Below are 19,761 nucleotides of genomic sequence, written 5' to 3' on the forward strand. Positions count from 1 at the left end.
CCCGTTTGTCCAGGGCTGCTTCTGAGGCCTGCGGACCCCAATCCCCTCCCCTGCCTGCGAGGCCTCCGCGGCCCCAATGCCTCCCCTCCTCTCCGGCCCGGCCCGCCCCGTCCCCAGGGCGCCCCCTCCCACCCTGTCACCAGGCTCCAGGGCTCAGCACCACTCCAACTTCCTGCCCTGTAGTCCATCACCAGTGTCTGCCTTGTCGGGACCCCTGCATTTTTCACCAACTAGCTCAACCCCGGATTATTCACCGAGAGGCCAGGTTGACTGCTGTCAGACCTGCAGAGTCCTCCGAGGCATCGCAGCGAGTTCCCTCAGGACGGGACTGACGAGAAAGCACTTAGCAGTCTCACGAGCTGCAGAGACTGCTGTCCTTTATCAAGAGCAGGAAAAGTGACCTGAGTTAGAGAGAGAAGCGATGTCTCACATTTTCTGGGTCTTCACACTCTACTGCTGCAGAACAGTGTCTTGGATCGGCCAGGAACTACGTAACCGTGACTTACTGGTGACACTGATCACATCTGATAGTACTGTAAGTTACTCACCAGTCTTAAGTTAGCTGTGAGTGAAACCAGGATGGTAAAAATATTTTTATATGACACATACAAAGTCATCCTAGCAGAAGAGTTTTCTATTCTATGTGGGTGGTCGCCTAAAAACAAATATCAACGTATTTTTCGTCAACGCCTTACAATAAGAGTTTGTAAGTAAGAATGTCTTTTTTTAACATCTTAGAGGTTCACATCACCCTATTTTCATAGCACTCACAGCCCCACGTAGAAGGACAGTCAACGTTGCACTTTTGATATCATGCATTCAGACGTTTCCAACATGCAAGATAATCAACCGAGGAGATATTTTTCTATTTCATGCATTTTCATATGACTTAATAAAAAGAAAGTTGCGTAGTTTGTTCTGATGTAAAGAAAGAAAAGAAGAAAGAACCAAACGTTTGCATTAGTGTGCAATGTCTGCTAAGCAATACCAACACTCTGTGACATCCATTCCGGCGTCCCGTGCAGCGAGCCTTGTTCCATTCAGACGTGGCCAAAGAAATGTTGCAGAGACAGAAGCTTTCCGTGAGTTCGTGTGCAGTGTTAGTCACGACGGATCCTTCTGTCACCTCAGAGCCCTATAGCCTTTTCTACGTTATGGCAGCTTTGTGCAAAGTAGACTGCACGGACCAAAATCAGACGCATCGACATCACATTGTGTTTCTACAAAGAAGAAAGATCATGAATTCTGCATGAAGGAAGCTTCTCATTTACAGTTTTCTTCTTTTTTTTTTATTGTCGTAGTGTCGATATGAATCCAGTCACCTCCATGCCTTTACTTTGCTCGTCACGTTATCTGAATGATGACAGCACACCTCGCTTAAGACCTGGTAATGACGTCCGTCCTGACAGATCCGGTCACAAGACGACGAAGTTCTTCTGTTCACATGTGGTATTCAAATGTGTCCTGCATGTGCCTCCTGTGATCGGACTCTCTGCTCTATATGCAAATAATCACATACTTCCTTTCTGTTCGTGAAGACCGAATGATGTGGTTTTTACCCAGTTTGAGTTCACAGACGCGTCCGATGACAATGTCTGTGTGTTTGTGTCTGTGCTGGTGTGAGCGAGAGCAGAGAGCGAAAGGGAGAAAGCGGAGTCAGGAGGGGCGGAGTGAATCAAAGAGCTGCGCACAGATCTACTATGAAGAAAGAGTTCAACTATTTGAAAACAGTATTGATTATTACGTGGTGGTCAGTGTTAAATCGTACGGACACTGAGAAGTGTTCGATTACCTTCACCAAAGAGGTTATGTTCTCATCAGCATTTGTTCTGTTGTTTAGCAGCATTACACAAAAGCTACTGGATGGATTACCAAAAAACCTGGTGGATAATGGTGGTACAGATCACCTTTTAATTTTGGTGTAGATCCAGGAGTTGTTTTGGCACTTTGTATGACAATGCAGGATTTTTTTATTTTTTACATGTTCACCAATTTCCCAGGAAACATTTAGGCGACTGATATCTATGAGTGTGTGAAAGGTGGTGCAGCTTGATTGAATTTGAGGGAACTGTTGGGCCATGGTGAAGATGTGTGATGTTATGAGGGCTATTCTAGTTCATCGTGAAACTGGGACGGGTCAGAGGACGTCAGCGGAGTAGGCGCCGGCTGCACTTCATCCGGGCCCAGGACACATTTGTGTTCACACAGCAAAAAGACCACATGCATCCCAGAACACCTCTGTATGTGGTCAGAGTGATCGGCTCTCAGGCCGCAGTGAGGATGGATCAGGATGGATGTTAATACCAGGTCTGACGGTGTCTTGCCATCTGAGATGAAGCATTATGTAAGTGGAGATGGAAAGACGGGGGCTAAATGCTGTATTCTTTAAAGTGGAGATGAGATGAAACTACCTGGGGGAAGGGGGGGAGGGGCTGATGTTGGACTTTAGTGACTTGCTGTAATAACAGTGGCACTTAAAAAAAGAATGATCAAATCTTTTTTTTTTCTTTGCCTTTGCCAGTGCCTTATCTGAATCTGCTTGTAAACACAAATGTTCACTGCCAAAGCGGGAAGCTTCTTAATAAGACGAGCAGTCGTTCAGTAGAGAGAGCACACACAGGACTTGCTGAAGTTCTTTTATACAGAGAAAAAAAAAAAAAAAAAAAGATTATACCTGTAAATACATATTGTTCCGCACTTTTGTATGAAATTTTCTTTTACATTATATACAAATCTATTTGATGAAATAGCTACGTTATACAGTAGATTGTACTGTGATTTAGACAGGAGGATGTATGGTTGTCTCTTTGAGAGCTGGTCGGCAGTATGACGAGGCTGGGAGGCTTTTGATTGGGACAGTCTGTTTTGTCTTAATGACAAAGCCTTGAAACATGAAATGTATCATGTCATTGATCTTTTGTACATTTAACTTAATAAATCAAAGGTCTAAGACTATTTCCTGTGTGAGTTTATTTTGTTGTCTTGTGATAAAATGTCACTCCATCATGTTTTTGAAAAGTGAATTCAAGTGAATTCATGTTCATCATTCACCGTTTATCATTATTACCTCCACCCATCAGGTTATGTTTTCACGTCTGTCCGTTTGTTTGTGTGTCTGCAGGATTACGCAAACAATTAGCGAACGGAATCTGTAACATTGCAAGTTTGGTACTGATCTAATACTACTAATAAAATAGGTAAAAATTTTAAAAAAGAAACAAAATGTAGGCCATTAAAACTCTTAAGACTTAGAAATCAGAGCTCACATTGATAGACTTTGTTTTTATTCTATATGGAAACCAAATAATTGATCGGACAGGGAGCCCAACAGAATCAATGGCCACATGTGGCTGCAGAGGGCGAAAATTAAATACTTTTAAGTTTTACTTAAATCAGCTCAAACTAAACTAAATAATATAACACTTTGGGTTTCAATACAGATTCATTAATTTGCTGTAGACTTACGTAATTAAGAGCATAACATTTTTCTATTGGTTTTTGAATTTATGGCTCTGGTCATTATTGGTCAGCGACTAATAAAAGAAAGAAAACTTAAAAGAAAGTAAGAAAGAAAGAAAGAACTGAATGAGATGTATCCAAAATAGTGTTTATTCTATATTACCCTAAAAACTATTTGAAAATATCAATAAAAGCTTAAGTATAAAAAGAAAGAAAGAGATGTCACAATTGTCTTGTTTTGCTTTATTCGACTGTATAATAAAAACGTATAATAAGAAAGAGAGAAATAGACATTCAACGTGGTAGATAGAGAATTAAAATAAACATTTGAAATTGAAATAAATAGAAAATAGATAGAAAAAGAAAACACACGCACGAGCTCACAGCTGTTTGAAAACCATGTTACAAAACCTGACGTTTGGTAACATCGAGTCTGTGACGGAGCCACACACACACACACACACACACAGACAGACAGACAGACAGACAGAGGAGGACTCGACCCTGTGACACGAAGAGGCTCGTCCGTGTGTAACTAGAACAACATTAAGTGTCGTGATGTCCCGCACCGTCGTGTGTCTGCTGAGAAACGACCTGAGGCTCCACGACAACGAGGTAAAAGCGTGAATCTGTCACGAGTCTGTTCATTTGTTCATCACGTCCCAAGTTATTTAAGATCATTTAATAATAAGAATATCAACTAGTTGACTCGCGGGTGAATGAAGCTGCTGACAATGTGTCTGAACTTGCTCTGTTCACATCGTTACAACACTTAAAGCGTATTTTATAGTAAATGTTCTGTTTAGCTTTTAGCCATTTTCTTTTGTTAGCAGCAACAAACAAGGTGGCATCCGGTTCAGCTCTTTGGGAATAAAAGCCTCCATTTCAAACTTGAATGATCAGAATACTTTAAATTTGTCTTTAAAAATATAAAAGGTCAGAAATGTGCTGCTCTGTCTTTTGTTCACCATTTTTAATTAGTGCTTAACAGTTTTATTAAACGTCACCATATCTTCTGTGAGCCGTAATGGTGACCTTAGCATGCACCACTTCCGGGAAACATTTTTCAAAATAAACTACGTAATACTCCAAAGAACCAATATCTCTCTCAGATTGTTGCACATTGTGGTAACTTGACTATCTTAACATTGTCCTAATGCATTATTTTGATTAACTTGATTATTTCATGTTATTTTATTTATTTATTCGTTTATTCTTTTATGTATTTGTGTATTTATTTGGGAGTTGAACAGCTTGGGGGCTGTCCTTTAGGCTATTGTATTATTTTTTTAATGTATTTCAAATACACACATACTACTCGTGATATCTCTTGTACACTGAACTCTCATCAATAAAGTGTTGACACTAGTAACACTCCAAACAAAAGTTGTATCAGAGGAAAATGCATTTCCTGTAGGGCTAGGCAATAAAACGATATTGATAGTTATTGCAATATAATTTGTTTCTAATTTCAATATAACAAAGTATATCAATATAGTACATGCAGAGTGAGGAGTTTGAATTTGTAATATGTGTTGCTGGTCATCAAGTGTTTGTCATTCTCTTTCAATTTATAATAATAGGATATTCATTGTGTTAACTTGCAATAAAGGCAGATGGGAACAATTCTAATTTCATATCCCTTTTGGCCATATTTCCCAGCTGTAATTTCCTTACTTTAAGTGTTCCTGAAACATCAAACATCATGTGTCAAAACAGTCACAGCATTTTACATCTGAAGTCTAAAAACTGTTTTGCATTGTGTTTTCTGTCACTTTGATCATGCAGCTTTTCCACTGGGCTCAAAGAAATGCCGAGAACATTGTCCCGCTCTACTGCTTCGACCCCAGACACTATGTGGGAACACACAACTACAACCTGCCAAAGACCGGACCTTTCCGCCTGCGCTTCTTACTGCAAAGCATCAAAGACCTGAGAAACACGCTGCTCAACAAGGGCAGGTGATTAATCTGTCATCCACTGACTGAAAGCCTCTTAACTTAATGTGTTTTAAAAATGGGATTTGAATGATTATTAATGTTACACACACACACTAAGTGTAGACCTCCTCAGCTGTCTGTTTTATTGATACAGAAATAACAGAATCAGGATGCACCTGTGCTTATAGGACGTTATGTTTAAAAGAAAATGGCTGCTGCACAATCTGTTCCAAGCTGCACAATTTTCTCCGGTCAATATAGGGCTAGCTCTCTACCCAGGATGCAGCTTGCCTGGCATGGTGTGAAATGGGACTTACGTGTCTGTGTGTTTATTTAATTTTTTCCCCCACACACAAACAGCAACCTGGTAGTGAGACGGGGTAAACCAGAGGATGTGGTTGCCGAGCTCATCAAGCAGCTGGGCTGTGTCAGCACTGTGGCTTTCCAGGAAGAGGTAGTTTAAACACGTCTTTCACTTATTAGCATTGATAATCCCAACACTGTTTTCTGACACTGTTTTCCCTTCATTTGCTCACAACCCCAGGTAACTTCAGAGGAGCTGAATGTGGAGAAGAAGGTGAAGGACGTCTGTGCACAGATGAAGGTCACAGTTCACACCTGCTGGGGGTCCACACTGCACCACAGAGATGATCTTCCTTTTCACCAAATGTCAAGGTGAGAGAGGACGTTGCTTGTGGAAGAGAACATCCAACTTCTGCTGCATTTTCTTGAAATGGAGAGGAAATTGAAGAAAGTACAATTTAAAAATGGTTAAACTATAGTGCTGGGCAGGGGCGTTGCTACAGGGTATAGGCAAAGCAGGTAATTTCCTGGGGCCTTGAGCTGAGAGGGGGGCCCCAGAGAACAGATGATTGTGTACGTGCACAAATGTTGCTCCCGCATGCAACAGATTCTGAGTGACTGGAGCACAGACTAAAAAGTGAAGAAGTTTTTGTGTTGTAGAAAGTAATGCATTGATGCCACTTGCAGGTATGCACACAACTGCAGCTGAAACTATGAAGTCTGACTGTCTGCGTGGGCAGTAACAACTTTATGGTGTGTGTGAACACAGCTTTACAATGCAGCAAAGGAGCGAAACACAGAGTTCAAATTCTCTTATGTTGTTAAATTAGAATATGGCAGACCACCAGATACTTAATGGTAAACACTGGGTTTGGTATCATGGGATTAGGGTTGTTTCCATGTAGGGCCCCCCCCAGGTTCCTTTTGCCTGGACACCCCAACGCTCCTGGTGCTGGTGCTGTCTTGTAACCTTTCCTCCTGGTGTGTCAGGCTGCCTGATGTGTACACCGAGTTCAGGAAGGCAGTGGAGGCTCGGAGCAGAGTGAGGCCGGTGTTTCCAGCCCCGGAGCAGCTGAAGCCTCTTCCTCCAGGGCTGGATGAAGGAGCCATACCCACAGCACAGGACCTGCAGCAGACAGGTGAACATCCAAACGTCTTCTTATGCTCAATACAAATAGTTTGATTCAGACAGCGTGTCTCTTGGAGTTTCCCTTTGTGTCTTCATTTACAGGGAAATTGCTGAAATAATCAAACCAGCTCTAAGTCGTATACATTTTCTTTATGTGCTTATTAAATTGATGTTTGTGCAAATGTCTAAACATGCTGCTGGAAATAAATAGATTCTTCAATTTATGCAGTACCTCTATTAAGTCAATCCATACTGCAATTTTCAAGATTCGATAGGAAAACTGCTGAAGACAAATTTCCTCATTAAGTGCTGGCGAGTGGACTCCCCTCGATTTCTTCCTACACGATTAAGCTTTTATGATCCTGTGTGTCTTAATGTACGCCAGGGAGCGTTTAACATGAATGAAGCAATCCGATACTGAAATGCTGTTCCATCTTATTCCCATAGAGCCTCTGACTGATCCTCGCTCAGCCTTCCCCTGTAGTGGTGGTGAGAGTCAGGCTCTGGCCAGACTCAAACACTATTTCTGGGACACTGTGAGTACAACATCCATTAAAATAAAATAAAACTCCAATGCTGATGTATTATCAAGTGTGTAGTTGTAATGAATAAAATGATTGTTGCCTGTTTTGCAGGATGCAGTTGCAACTTATAAGGAGACTCGTAACGGCTTGATCGGTGTGGACTACTCCACTAAATTTTCTCCTTGGTGAGTGTTGCCGTTTCATTTCCTCTACGGCTTAATGCTGATCTTCTTTTTAACAGCAGGCAATTTGTACGATTTTATCAGGGGGGATGGTCGCCCATAAACGCTCTGCAAACCTCCAACATCTTTGTTGCAGTGCACAAAATAATGAATCACTGCACGGACGGTTTTTCATCAAACTTGTTGTGAATATAACTTGGGAGGGTATCTCCAGATGATTAACTATTGGAGCTGATGGGTGAGGGTGTAGGGGCGACACCCCTGCAGTACAGAACTGTATGCATGTTGGTTGTTGAGTTCTGTCCCTCTGTTCTTTTCGCTGCCATTCTGGCCGGTATTTACTGTGCCTCTGATCACGTCTCTGCTCAGACCTTCTCTTCTTTCGCTTTGGGTCCCACCAATGCAATTTTCACAGGAGCAGGCGGCTTTAACTTCCCACGATTTATTGAGCAGCATTAACTATCAGATGCTCACCTGCTTACACAAATTGTCTCCCTGCAACATGCAGCACTCTCTCTCTTGGGGATGGGGGGTGGCTGAGAGGGGTTAGCAGAATTGAGAGGTTGTCAAGGGGGAGGTTTGGTTTAAAGGGGATGGCACCCCCCCTCATCCCTGCACAAATTGCCTGTTGCTTGTAAATATACAATACACTGCATTTCTAATGGTGCTCCTCTGGTATTCTGCAGGCTGGCGATAGGTTGCATTTCACCCAGGTATATTTATCAGCAGATCAAGCAGTATGAGAGGGAGCGGACAGCCAATCAGAGCACATACTGGTGAGTCTGGAGGATACTGTATTATAATAACTCAACTGAATATGTTCAAATGCCAATTGTTCTGCGGCTGTCTCTGCAGTTAATGCTATCAAGCTAAAATATGTCAAAATTAGTTTGTAGTTTGGAAAAAAACTGTTTTCAATGCAAATAACATCTCTGCTGCTGAGTCACAAATAATAACTTGTCTTCACTGTTGCCTTACAGGGTGATTTTTGAGCTTTTGTGGAGGGATTACTTCAAGTTTGTGGGCGTCAAGTACGGAAACAGACTGTTTCAGGTCAAAGGTAACGTTAGCTCAAGTTCTCAGCCTGTTTTCTTTATGCACAATAAGTGAATGTAAAGCTGATATTGTTTTTTTTACCTCAGGACTTCAAGACAAATCTGTGCCGTGGAAAAAAGACATGAAGCTTTTCAATGCGTGGAAAGGTTTGTGCTGTTTTTTCCCTCATCTTTGTTCATAAAATATTTTTTATTAAAACACTCAGTTGGTTTTAGAAATGTATGAATAGCACTGTTTGTTTAAGTAACTGATTTTATTTTCACAGAGGGACACACAGGAGTGCCCTTCGTGGATGCCAACATGAGAGAGTTGGCCATGACAGGTTTCATGTCCAACAGGGGGCGACAAAATGTTGCCAGCTTCCTCACAAAGGATCTGGGCCTGGACTGGAGGATGGGAGCCGAGTGGTTTGAATATCTTCTGGTAAGTAGTGTAATCAAGGTTTTAAGTGAAGATGCATTTTTATTAATAATATAATATTTGGTTTGATTGTTGTTTTGTTGTGAGACATTTCAGTCCTTTTTGTTTCTGTGTATGAAAAAATGCTTCATCATTTTAAAATGTCCTCTTTAGATTGACCATGATGTCTGCAGTAACTATGGCAACTGGCTGTACAGCGCTGGTATTGGAAATGACCCCAGAGAGAACAGGAAGTTTAACATGATCAAACAAGGCCTTGACTATGACAATAATGTAAGTTTCAGAAGAATCATTGAATGATTATTTGATTTCCTTTAAATACTTTTGACATTGTTTGCATTACACCACTAAATGTCTGAGATTGGGCTCACGTGTCGCCGATCAAATCCAGCACCAGTGTTTTGCTTTGGACGTCTCAGTCACTGATTTCTTAACTGCTGCTCTGCGTGTGTCTGCCTCAGGGCGACTACGTCCGGCAGTGGGTTCCAGAGTTGCAGGGGATCAGGGGATCTGACGTGCACGCGCCCTGGACCCTCAGCCCCGCCGCACTGTCACATGCTCACGTGACCCTCGATGACACCTACCCCACTCCCATCGTCATGGCGCCTGAATGGAGCAGACACGTTAACAAGAAATCGGTGGGTGTTGGAGAAAAGGGAAGTGGATAGTATGATTGCACACTATTGCGGCTGCAGGTTTTTTTAATGGCAGGAATATGATTTTAATACATTTACTCAAATACATTATGTACAAATTATGACATATTTCTATTATATGTTGGATTAAACTTCCACTCCTATCCAGTTTAGAGGGAGACATTGCACTTTTTTACTTCACTACCACATACAAAAAACCCTGATATGCCTTTGAAACATAATGCATATTAAGCCAGGTTTCCTATGTCTCTATCGTCGTTTAAATCTTCACAATAAGATAAAATGTTTTTTTTTCAGGGGGCCACAGGGCCTTCCCCTAGAGGAAAGAAAGGCCCGTCTCACACCCCCAAACAGCATCAGGACAGAGGCATAGATTTCTATTTCTCCAGAAGCAAGAACCTGTGATGAGCCACAAAGTAAACACTACCGAACACGTGGATGCTGCTCGGGGGGGGTGGAAGTCCCATTGATGCAAACCTGGACGGTTGCTGTCAATTTTGCACACTGTTGTGGGGGGATGTTATCATGAGGATTTCAGGAAATGAATGTTCCCCTTTATATATTTGCAAAACCAAACTTGACTGTTTTATATTTATGTTCTTGCTTCCTCACAAAAATGTGACTCTGTGTTTCCTGTTGTGTTGCAGCAGCAGGGAAAGTCGAGCTCTGTTTTTTTTTGTTTTCAGATAAAATTACCCATGTTGTGTTTTTAAGCTGATTCTTTTTTTACGCCTGTTTGTGTGTTTTTCACACTCACTTTGTGTGGATTTTTAAAATAAATGAAACATGTAAAAATCAGAGTTTTTGTCATGTGGTTTTGTTTCGCAATTTAATAAAAAAAATGTTTAAAAATCCCTGACAAGATTGGAATGGAATTTAAAATCTTGAGGAGAAGTTTCTGATTGCAGACACACTTTAACTCTATTCTTGTACATTTCAGTGAGTTTCCACTCGTCTGATCCCTGTCCTGATAACACTGTTGAGTTGGAGGTGTGATCTCGTCGAAGAGCTCTGGTAAAAACGGTAAAAACAAAGTTACAAGTCCCATCTCCTCCCACGTGTGACGCGCTTTTACGCACAGGCTGTACTTGACATCACTTCCTGGTTCTGTTGTCAGGTAGACCGAGCACCGCTGAAGAAACTTCCTGCTGCAGACGATGACAACTTCTAACTTATTCTAACTATCACAACACACCTCCACCATGGCCTGTGCGGACCCAGACGTGGACCTGGGGACGGCTCCTCTCACGGCGCTGAACGTGACGGTGAGGACGCGGCTGGGGCTCTTCCTGAACCCGAGGAACACCGTGGCCGCGGACTGGACGGCGCTGGCGGAGGAGGTGGGCTTCACCTACCTGGAGATCAAGAACTTCGAGGCGCGTCAGAACCCCACGGCCGTGGTGCTGGACGAGTGGCAGGCCCGCTGCAGGGACGCCACGGTGGGGAAGCTGCTGGTCATCCTGGAGAAGCTGGAGAGGAACGACATCCTGGAGGATCTGCGCTGCGCCATCGGTGATTTACAGCTCGTGTGGAAACTCCTTTTACTCGCACACGTGTATAGTAAACACAGTATAGTCATAATATATAGAAATGTATCGATTACGGTTATTTCCGGCGCATGTTCAGTCCTTGTACTTCCCGGAAATGAGTCGCATGTCTCAATCATCTTCACACTCGATATATCATAATATTATAATCTATTAATTAACAGAAATCCTATTTTTTCACTTAGGGCTGAGTGATATGACCAAAGAAATATATAATGAGGAGTACTCATGCAAACTCTTTTAAACTGTTACCTAGTGTTTATTTTCATTTTATCAGGTTTTTTTTTTTACATTGCGCAATAACAAAACAAGTGGAGACAAACAGTCAAGGGGACATTAGACAAAGTGACACAGAGACAAACAATAAAAGAATAAATAAGCAAATACATAAATGAAAATGGCAACAAATCCAAAGAAGGATGACAATGTGTTTGCTCATAGTAAAAGAGGAGGAATGGTAAGGTGGTGTGTGTGTGTTTGTGTACTGAGGGTAGTTGTGCGTGTGTGTTTGAGAGGGGGGGGGGGGGACACAAGATGTATACTGCATAACATTGTACTAATATATATACACATCTACATACATTCATAGATGTTTTCACATTGAGAAGGCAGAGTGAAATAGAAAACACCTTGTAATTGTAAAAAGGTGAAAGGTGCTATAGAAATAAAGTAAATTATTTTTTAATTACGTGCCATGACACCATTAAAGGAAAAAGTACAGAAAAAGAAAGAAACCAGTGAAGCAGCTTCAATAAGTACATTAAACAAATAAACCTTGTTTTTCAAAGATTTAGAAACAAAATGAGCAAACTTAAAAGCATTAAGATTAAACGACCATTCTATTCTGTCATCAGGGAGCAAACCTTCCATGTCATATCAGGCTCTTTATTTACCCATCGTAATTAGGGCAATGCAGAAGAACATGTGATTCATTCTCAACCTCTCTGAACTCACACAGCCTGTTGTCCTCAGGGATGTTTTTAACCTTGAGGGCCAGAGGAAGGACCCTTTACTCCTCTTTCTCCATCTCTATCCATCCACAAGGGTGCTTGATTTGACAACATGTATTAATATGTTTGTGCACATGCCCCATACTGATCCATTCCCTCTTGTTCCAGATGAGGATGTCAGGAAGTACCGTGAGAAGGCGGCTGAACGCCCACTCCAGGTTCAATTGGTCGACAGCTGCGTCCCTCGCATCCCTGAGAGAATTGGCCTCACCCTGGAGGACGACCCCGACGGTCAGTATCTGTGTATAAGCTATACTACTTTATAATCTTTTAATACGCTACAAATAGAAGGCACAGTCACTGGTTAAACACATATACACATTTCAGGTACCCATCATAGCATCTTCATTTCCATCTGGTCAGACAACAAGCAGTGGTGGAAATAACAGAATTGTTGTAAAATACAGTTTTAAGTACAATTTTAAGGTACTTGTATGCAGCTTAATGCATCTACTGCACTACACTTGAGAGTAGTATTGTACTTTTTTACATTACTACAGTTATCTGACAGTTTTAGTCACTTTGCAGTGTAGGATTTCACAACTTCTAAATATGATATTTTTAAAGATTAATATATAAACTACTTCACAGTAGCTGCACCCTGATTCTGCTTACATGCAGATGAATCTGTACTATAAGAACTGTGAATTGGGTCTTTATGCATTACAGCAACCTTCATTATTAACACAACAGAGTAAAATATGCATGACAGTGTTAATACTGTCACTGAAGTGAAGTTGAAATGAAGTAGCGAATTACCATTTAAAATGACACTATGAGCTGTTGTACTAGAACAAAAAGGATCAAATGTAGATTATAATGAATTCATTAGCTGGGAGTTGAAGCTCCGCTGTGATATACTACTGGTTAGTGACTGTGCAGACAGCCGTTGTCCGTTCAATACCAAGGAAATAAGATTAATGTCCATAAATGCATGTCAGCTGAAACAAGTGAAAAGGGGAACATTGAATACCTATAATTGTTTTTTCAGGATACGTCTTTCTGTAAGGATTCCCATGCTACCTGCTGTTTCTCTGTGATGCTTTTGCAATAGCTGGTCTATTTGCTTGACATAGAGACAGCAGCATGGTTTTCTATGTTAAGTTTCGTACAGGAAAAGCTCCAACTCTAATCTGACCGTTCATCTGAAGCTCTGGCCACACATCCGCACCACTGCAGCCCTGCATCTCCCTGCACCCTCTTGTTGTTTCCATATGATGCTTATGTTTTATTTCTGTGACAGAGATTAATTCCAGCTCTTTGGAACAACATGTTTTAAACAGGTTTATCATGTGTAGGTGTTGTCTTGAGTTGTGTAACTCTGACCTTTTTAAGGGAATAAACCAAACTTAAATGAAACTCACTTGGTTCCAGGTGTACCCGAGCTGTTTGATGCCTTCATCTGCTACTGCCAGAGCGACATTGAGTTTGTCCACGAGATGATCCGTGAGCTGGAGCAGACCAACTGCAAGCTGAAACTGTGTGTGTTCGACAGAGACGTGCTCCCGGGCTCCTGCGTGTGGACCATCACCAGTGAACTCATCGAGAAGAGGTGGGTTGTACGCACATGCCGACCATGATGACGTGACTAACACACACATGCAAAAATAAAAAAACAAAACATAAAGAAAACTAATAATTTTGCACGAAAAACATCATTGGTGACAGGTCGGGTGGTGGGAGTACGGAGCCCTGCAGGTGCGGGTTTGCAAAAATGGACCCGTGCAGGACTCATGTGTGATGTGTACGATCTCCAGTCGACAGAATATATTCTACTAACTGTGTGGAAAAATATACAAATGTGATGTTCAGAAATACAAAAGACATACAAGTTTCAGGCGTTGTGGAAAACTGATCTTGACTAATATCAATTTAAATGTAGATATAGAAGTTTGCTTGAGAGAAAGAAATCAGTTTCCAGTGAGCCGACCCAAAGCCGACTTGCTGACCATAATGTATGTGACCGTGTGTGCAGGTGTAGGAGGATGGTGGTGGTGATTTCTGATGAGTACCTCAACAGCGATGCCTGTGACTTTCAGACAAAGTTTGCTCTCAGCCTCTGTCCAGGTAAGATGAGTTGTCGTCGGCTCCATCCTGCTTTTGCATATATATATATCTATATATGTAGAAATAACTTTTCCTTTGTTTTCCCTCTACATGAGCCCAAAGGAAACGACTAATCCCGGTGGTGTACAAGTCAATGAAGAAGCCGTTCCCCAGCATCTTGCGCTTCCTCACCGCGTGCGACTACACCCGGCCCTGCACTCAGGCCTGGTTCTGGGGACGACTGGCCAAAGTTCTCTCTCTGCCGTAACCACGGCGCAGGCTGCCAACTGTGTTTGAATGTGGCTTCTTATGCCGTCAAAAAAGGTTGATGTCGGACATTGGTAAAACATTACAGGTTCAAGTGTGCGCTGCTGCTGCTTGTGATCCGCGTCCTGTCAGCATGTGAAACTCACTTGTAATTTCCTGTGTGTAAAAATGATTAATTGCGCCATTCATGGTGCACGAGGATATAAAATATCAGCAAAGTTCTCCGAGAGCACGAAGCACACAGCCATTATTATGATGTTAGAGATTGTGCCTGCCTGCCACTGTTTTGGATTTATGCGAGTTGTAATGGCGAGGAGGATCTGTTTATATTTAGGGCTGTATTTGCGAAACACAGTGGAAACTCTCATGGCCCCGGCCGCTTCCTCTTATGAGTTAACGTTGAGATGAGATTGAAGCATAAAGAGGAAGACGTGTTGTGATTGTGATATTTCCCCCGTGTGCAGTTCCACTGACTCCAGCCTTTCTCCCTCTGCCACTTTCTCCCTCACCGTGATGCCTTGACTGTTGATGTTGTATTTTTTGATATTGTTCAGAATCATTTTATTGAGATTTATTATATTTTATTATTTGTTTTTTTTTTCAAAAATACATTTAATGCAACTTTTCAAGGACATTTGTCATGAATTATTAAATCAGTGAATAAAAGCAGAGCAGTTCCTGTGGTTCTCCAGTGTGTGTCGTGATTGCTCGAGTCTTGCGTGTAATAAAATCCACCGCCAGAGGTGTCGCTAATTGAATGCTGGGGAGAAACGCACTTTTACAATTAACACGCGATCATCCAATCACAGAGCGGTATGTGTGGTGCTGTCCAATCAGAAGACAGGATGCCCCTGGACTGCAACACGCCCCTTTCCACTCGATGTGCCTATTGGAATTATGTCGCCCCAATCTTTTGTCTGTCAGGCAACATTTCTATCGTGACGAATGAGAAATAAGACTAAATAAAATGACTATTGTCTCTATATAAAAACACGGGAGCGCGTGTTGTGTAAAGCTGCGGGAAAAAGGTCGGCCTTATTGCGCCGTGAGAAGAACTGATACCTGCCAGTCACGACTTAGGGCAAAGGCACTAACATAAATGACAGTCCGCCATTGAAGGTGTGGCGGAACTCAACGGTTTGATTCGTTTTGTCTCATTTAAAAACCCCATTTTAAAGTGTCAGACTTCATTAAGAACATAATAGTGTGTGAAAGCATTAACAGAAGTAACAGTAGGTTTGTGCATCGCAGCCGTTTAACCGGCACGGCTCGTTTCTGTGTGTTTTAGCGCTGCTTTTTCCGGCTCCTCGTTAGCCGCGAGCTAACGTCAGTGGCAATTCCATCCAGTGGCTTCCGGAGCTCACGCGGTCCACGCTCAACATGTCCGCCGGGAGGGTCCACATTCGCTCGGCAGGAATGCGGTAGGCGGGGCCGCTCGGCTGGTGTCAAACTTTGGGAATGACAGGAGCGCTGCGGGATTCGCGAAGAAGGGGAAGTGTCGCCCCGCTCGGTCCCGTCTGGATTACTTCGACTTCTCCCTCCGCCCCGCGTCCGGACCCAGCAGCTCTCCGCAGATAGCGCGGCCTCCCCCCGCAGCGCATCCCTCAGCCATGTCGGAGGACGCGAGCACCCAGCCCTGGTCCATCAACAAAGATGACTACGAGCTACACGAGGTGATTGGTATGTGATCGTTAGCCTGTTTAGCTCAACGTGTGTGTGTGTGCGTGTGTGTGTGGCTCGGGAGTGTGCGTGTGGCTTCAACATGGAGGGGTTTTACCGCAGCTAGCGTGAGGTGCGATGTGTTTCAAGTTAACAAACAGGGAGCAGGAGGCATCTTCTCTTCTGCTGAGCTGCGTTGGATTCGTCTCGTTCGGCAACTTGGAAATCCCACCCGGGCGGTGTTGTGACTTGCACCCAGTTGTAGAGCCGGTTACTCCGTCCGCCGGGGCCGTGCCGGAGACGCAATCGAGCGCTACAGCATTACTGACTGGTTAGGCTCGGACTATTTTCTGGAGAAGAAGCAGTGGACAGCAAACTCTATACTTTCTCACGTGTGCTTTTTAACCAAGAGGGCGTCTAATATGTGGAATTTCATTACAAGAATATTCATTTGATCTTTCAAAAATACGCTAGTGTCAATAGTTTAAACATAAAGTCACACCACAATCAGCTTGTTCTCAAAGTTAGTTCATTTTTAAGGAGTACTTTGCATTGCAAGTGTATGAGCCACGTAACTTTGCTGCAGGAAAACGCAAATGTTATTATTAGATTTGTATTGTGTGCGTCCACGCCCATTTCCAGTTAAATCACACTAGATATTCAAGAACATGTTTTTCCAAAACAGCAGTGTCACCATTGCAGGGTTCAGAGATCAAATCCCTTAGTGTCAATTAATTAATCAATTTGTGTTTAATCTCTTTGGGGATTAACTGCTATTATGGTGCTTTTAATAAAATAATAAACCTAATTTATTGAACAATACTCATTACATCAATACTACTTTATTCAACCTAGTATAGGACTGAACTTGCATGGTGATTGCTTTTAGGTTATATGACGTTTTGAATCTCAAGGATCTGTATCTCAGACAGGAGACATATTGCACATTTCCTGTGTAGGGTCAAACCGTGGTGAGTGCTGCTAATGTCTTACAGGCTGACCGGCCCGGGGACTGACAGCTCTCTACTTGTGTCTTTCTGAAACGTCCCACCCCACAAATAGCCGATCCCCATCCTACCTTTGGCTGACTTTTTTTGTTGAGGAAGGAGCAGCAGAATAAGAAGGAGTGTGTAAACGTATAATCAGAGTATTGTCCTCTCAAATCACTTAGTTTGTGGCTCTGGTTTACTTTACCCAAGTGGTGCGTGCTCCCTCTACAGTGAATCTGTGTGTTTATAGAGACCCAATTCTGTGGGCCCTAAATTAACCTTTTTGTGTATTTTTAAAAGTCTCAAATTTAACTTTTACCCATTTCTACATTTCTCCTCGCTTACTTGGAAAAGTTGAACAGGGGCACCCCACAAGATAACGCCCTGCAATCGGGCGTGCACGCAGAGATAAAGCTCCTCTTGTGCAGATGCCCTCTGCTCGCATTTTCCTACGCAGTCTGTGACACAAATTGTCAACATAGGTTTTAAAAACTGGTCAGCCTATTTCAAGGCTGGACTGCAGCATTACTTACTTGCTAACTTGGGGTTAGGGAAAGGATCACGATCATCAACTTAGCTTTCGAAATGAATTGTGTAGTTAGCCGAGTTTCTTTCCCTCCTGATTTTATAAATTACCTAAATCTGAGTCCTCATGTGTGAGCCTGTGTCCCTTGAGTCCTCAGGAACAAAGAAACCTATTTGGCATCTGCTTCTGTTAAACCTTGCCTTCAGTCTCGCAGAGCTTTTTCCTTCCCTCCGCCCTCTCAGACAGTATTTGCTTGACTATCATATTTTTAGCTAACTTAAAAAGTTTAAAATTAAGTCGCTGCAATCTCATCTTTCAGGCCCTTTTTTAAAATGAACAATGAAGAGCTTTTCTTTCTTATCATGTAGACTGGTCCTCACACCGAATGGAAATCACCCCTGAGTTTCCCTCAGGCTTCACATTTGCCTGTAGAACATGTTTAACACTTGTAAAACATAGCAAAGAATTTACTTTCTCTGGAAAAGCACATCTTGTATACAAATCCCTCAATAAGGATGAATTGATAACTTAAACGACTAAAGAAATTGCTCGAGGTTTAAAGTCAGCAGTGTGTCGTCATATTTTGGATTGCATATGGTTGAAGTTGCACAATCAGCAGGGTGGGCTCTTGTGGTGTTTATTCAGGGAGGTGGGTGGGTTAACACATACCAAATTATAACAGCTTACTGTTCTAAGACATTTAATATAAATAGACTTTTAATTTAAATCTGTCTGATGTGCAGCAGTGTTGCATTGTCCTGCTATTTAGACTTTCAGTGTTACTGACATTTTAACTGCTTTATGACATCACTGATGGAATCAGAAGAGTGGATCGTACCAAAGTCAGTAATTTTCCTCACCATCAGTTAATATTCCATTACCACATACAGTACAGGACATGCACACAGGTTCCTAGAAGGTTGTATAAGCAATGAGACCCTTCTCTTTTCCCAGTGTGGGGAGATACTATATACGCTGTTTCATTCTGCAGCTCTCCTGCTCCGCTGGAAGGCTGGTGTGGAGAGGATGACCCTGTATACCCAGCATGTCCAGAGCTATTGTTTTGGTAACTTCCCCAGGGAAAGAGGACTTGTTATTACATGGTTCACACCCACTCTTTTCGTCCCAGTGAGCATCGGATGATTCTGGACAGAGCCCATTATATAAAAAAAAAAGTACAGCTCTCTCTCAAATTTTGGATCATTCCTGTTGGCACATCTGGACTGGAAAGTTTCTGCTCCCACTGTTTGTAACCACTGGCAACCATGTTTCCTCCCTGTTGCTTGTCCCTTAGATGGTTATAGAAGACGTCAGTATGATCATCTTCGAGGAAACAGGAGACAAGCCTTAGGCCAATATTTGTGTAATTTAATGTCAACTTCAATGCTTGGGCCTCGTTCATCTTCAGAATATTACATCCTGTTAAACTTTGGGGGGGGAGGGACACTAAGAGGCACCGGCTGGCGGTGCGATTGCTAGTCATGTGTTACATTTCTCATTGTACCTTTGAATAATGTGTGGAATGTGAGCAAGGTATGCAGAGGAAATGTAATAACAGATGAGTGACGTCAGGCTGCAAACTGGCCTGGTGAGGAAAGGAAAGACAAACTGAGAGCCGCTGCCACGCCGCTGGTCACAGCCCATGAAGGAGGACATTGACACAGGCCTCACACAGTGACCGGCTCCACTGAGAAGCTAACTCAAGGCCAAGCTAATCTAATCTGAAATATTATTACACACTACGTACACCCGGAACAGTGAATGTTCTGTCTTGATCTCGCGGAGAGCTTTTCATCAGCTTACGGGCTAAAGGCATGCCCTTGCTTTTGTATAGGAGCTTGGAACACTTAAGTCTGCTGTGAAGACAAAGTACCAGTCGTGCATGTCCCATTCTCTCACTGCCAGGTCCCAGTATAATACTTAGACAATTTCCCAAGATTGACTTGTTTGGAGGAAACATGCTTACAGAAAACACCAGCTACCTTTTTCAAAGATCATGATTGTTTTGTCAATATTTTCCCCCTCAGAAGTGATCAAGTTGTTTTACG

At 42.5% G+C, this 19,761-nt stretch overlaps 4 protein-coding genes across 9 annotated transcripts in view; all 4 read left to right on the forward strand.

Moving 5' to 3' along the window:
• The window catches only part of map3k22 (mitogen-activated protein kinase kinase kinase 22), a 39,868-nt gene extending 36,913 nt beyond the window's left edge, over positions 1 to 2,955 (forward strand). The window contains 1 exon segment of the mRNA XM_034572187.1: positions 1 to 2,955. Within this exon segment, the coding sequence (XP_034428078.1) occupies positions 1 to 183 (183 nt within the window). The 3' untranslated portion in view covers positions 184 to 2,955.
• Positions 2,956 to 3,881: 926 nt separating this feature from the next.
• Positions 3,882 to 10,459, forward strand: cry-dash (cryptochrome DASH). Its single transcript, XM_034572188.1, has 14 exons — positions 3,882 to 4,074; positions 5,248 to 5,420; positions 5,760 to 5,853; positions 5,944 to 6,074; positions 6,693 to 6,841; positions 7,279 to 7,367; positions 7,467 to 7,540; positions 8,224 to 8,313; positions 8,518 to 8,597; positions 8,680 to 8,739; positions 8,859 to 9,016; positions 9,167 to 9,286; positions 9,475 to 9,651; positions 9,967 to 10,459. Exons 1-14 carry the CDS (start codon positions 4,018 to 4,020, stop codon positions 10,072 to 10,074), a joined length of 1,560 nt encoding a protein of 519 aa, XP_034428079.1. The 5' UTR covers positions 3,882 to 4,017; the 3' UTR covers positions 10,075 to 10,459.
• A 276-nt stretch (positions 10,460 to 10,735) lies between these two features.
• On the forward strand, positions 10,736 to 15,217 carry myd88 (MYD88 innate immune signal transduction adaptor). Of its 2 annotated transcripts, none has more exons than XM_034572753.1 (5): positions 10,736 to 11,181; positions 12,335 to 12,457; positions 13,601 to 13,778; positions 14,202 to 14,293; positions 14,386 to 15,217. In XM_034572753.1, the coding sequence occupies exons 1-5, from the start codon at positions 10,872 to 10,874 to the stop codon at positions 14,538 to 14,540; spliced, it is 858 nt and encodes a 285-aa protein (XP_034428644.1). In that variant the 5' UTR covers positions 10,736 to 10,871; the 3' UTR covers positions 14,541 to 15,217. The 2 variants fall into 2 exon arrangements, with proteins under 2 accessions (XP_034428644.1, XP_034428645.1); XM_034572754.1 differs by having other exon boundaries at positions 14,389 to 15,217.
• A 408-nt stretch (positions 15,218 to 15,625) lies between these two features.
• The window catches only part of oxsr1b (oxidative stress responsive kinase 1b), a 36,397-nt gene continuing 32,261 nt past the window's right edge, over positions 15,626 to 19,761 (forward strand). For 3 of the 5 annotated variants that reach the window (XM_034572010.1, XM_034572011.1, XM_034572012.1), the window contains exon 1: positions 15,673 to 16,219. In XM_034572010.1, coding sequence (XP_034427901.1) covers positions 16,150 to 16,219 — 70 coding nt within the window. In that variant the 5' untranslated portion in view covers positions 15,673 to 16,149. Of the gene's footprint in view, positions 16,220 to 19,761 lie in introns of all 5 variants that reach the window. The other 2 variants (XM_034572013.1, XM_034572014.1) reach the window with 2 other exon arrangements.

The sequence above is a fragment of the Hippoglossus hippoglossus genome, chromosome 20 (genome assembly GCF_009819705.1).
Source record: "Hippoglossus hippoglossus isolate fHipHip1 chromosome 20, fHipHip1.pri, whole genome shotgun sequence".
NCBI classification, from domain to species: domain Eukaryota; kingdom Metazoa; phylum Chordata; class Actinopteri; order Pleuronectiformes; family Pleuronectidae; genus Hippoglossus; species Hippoglossus hippoglossus.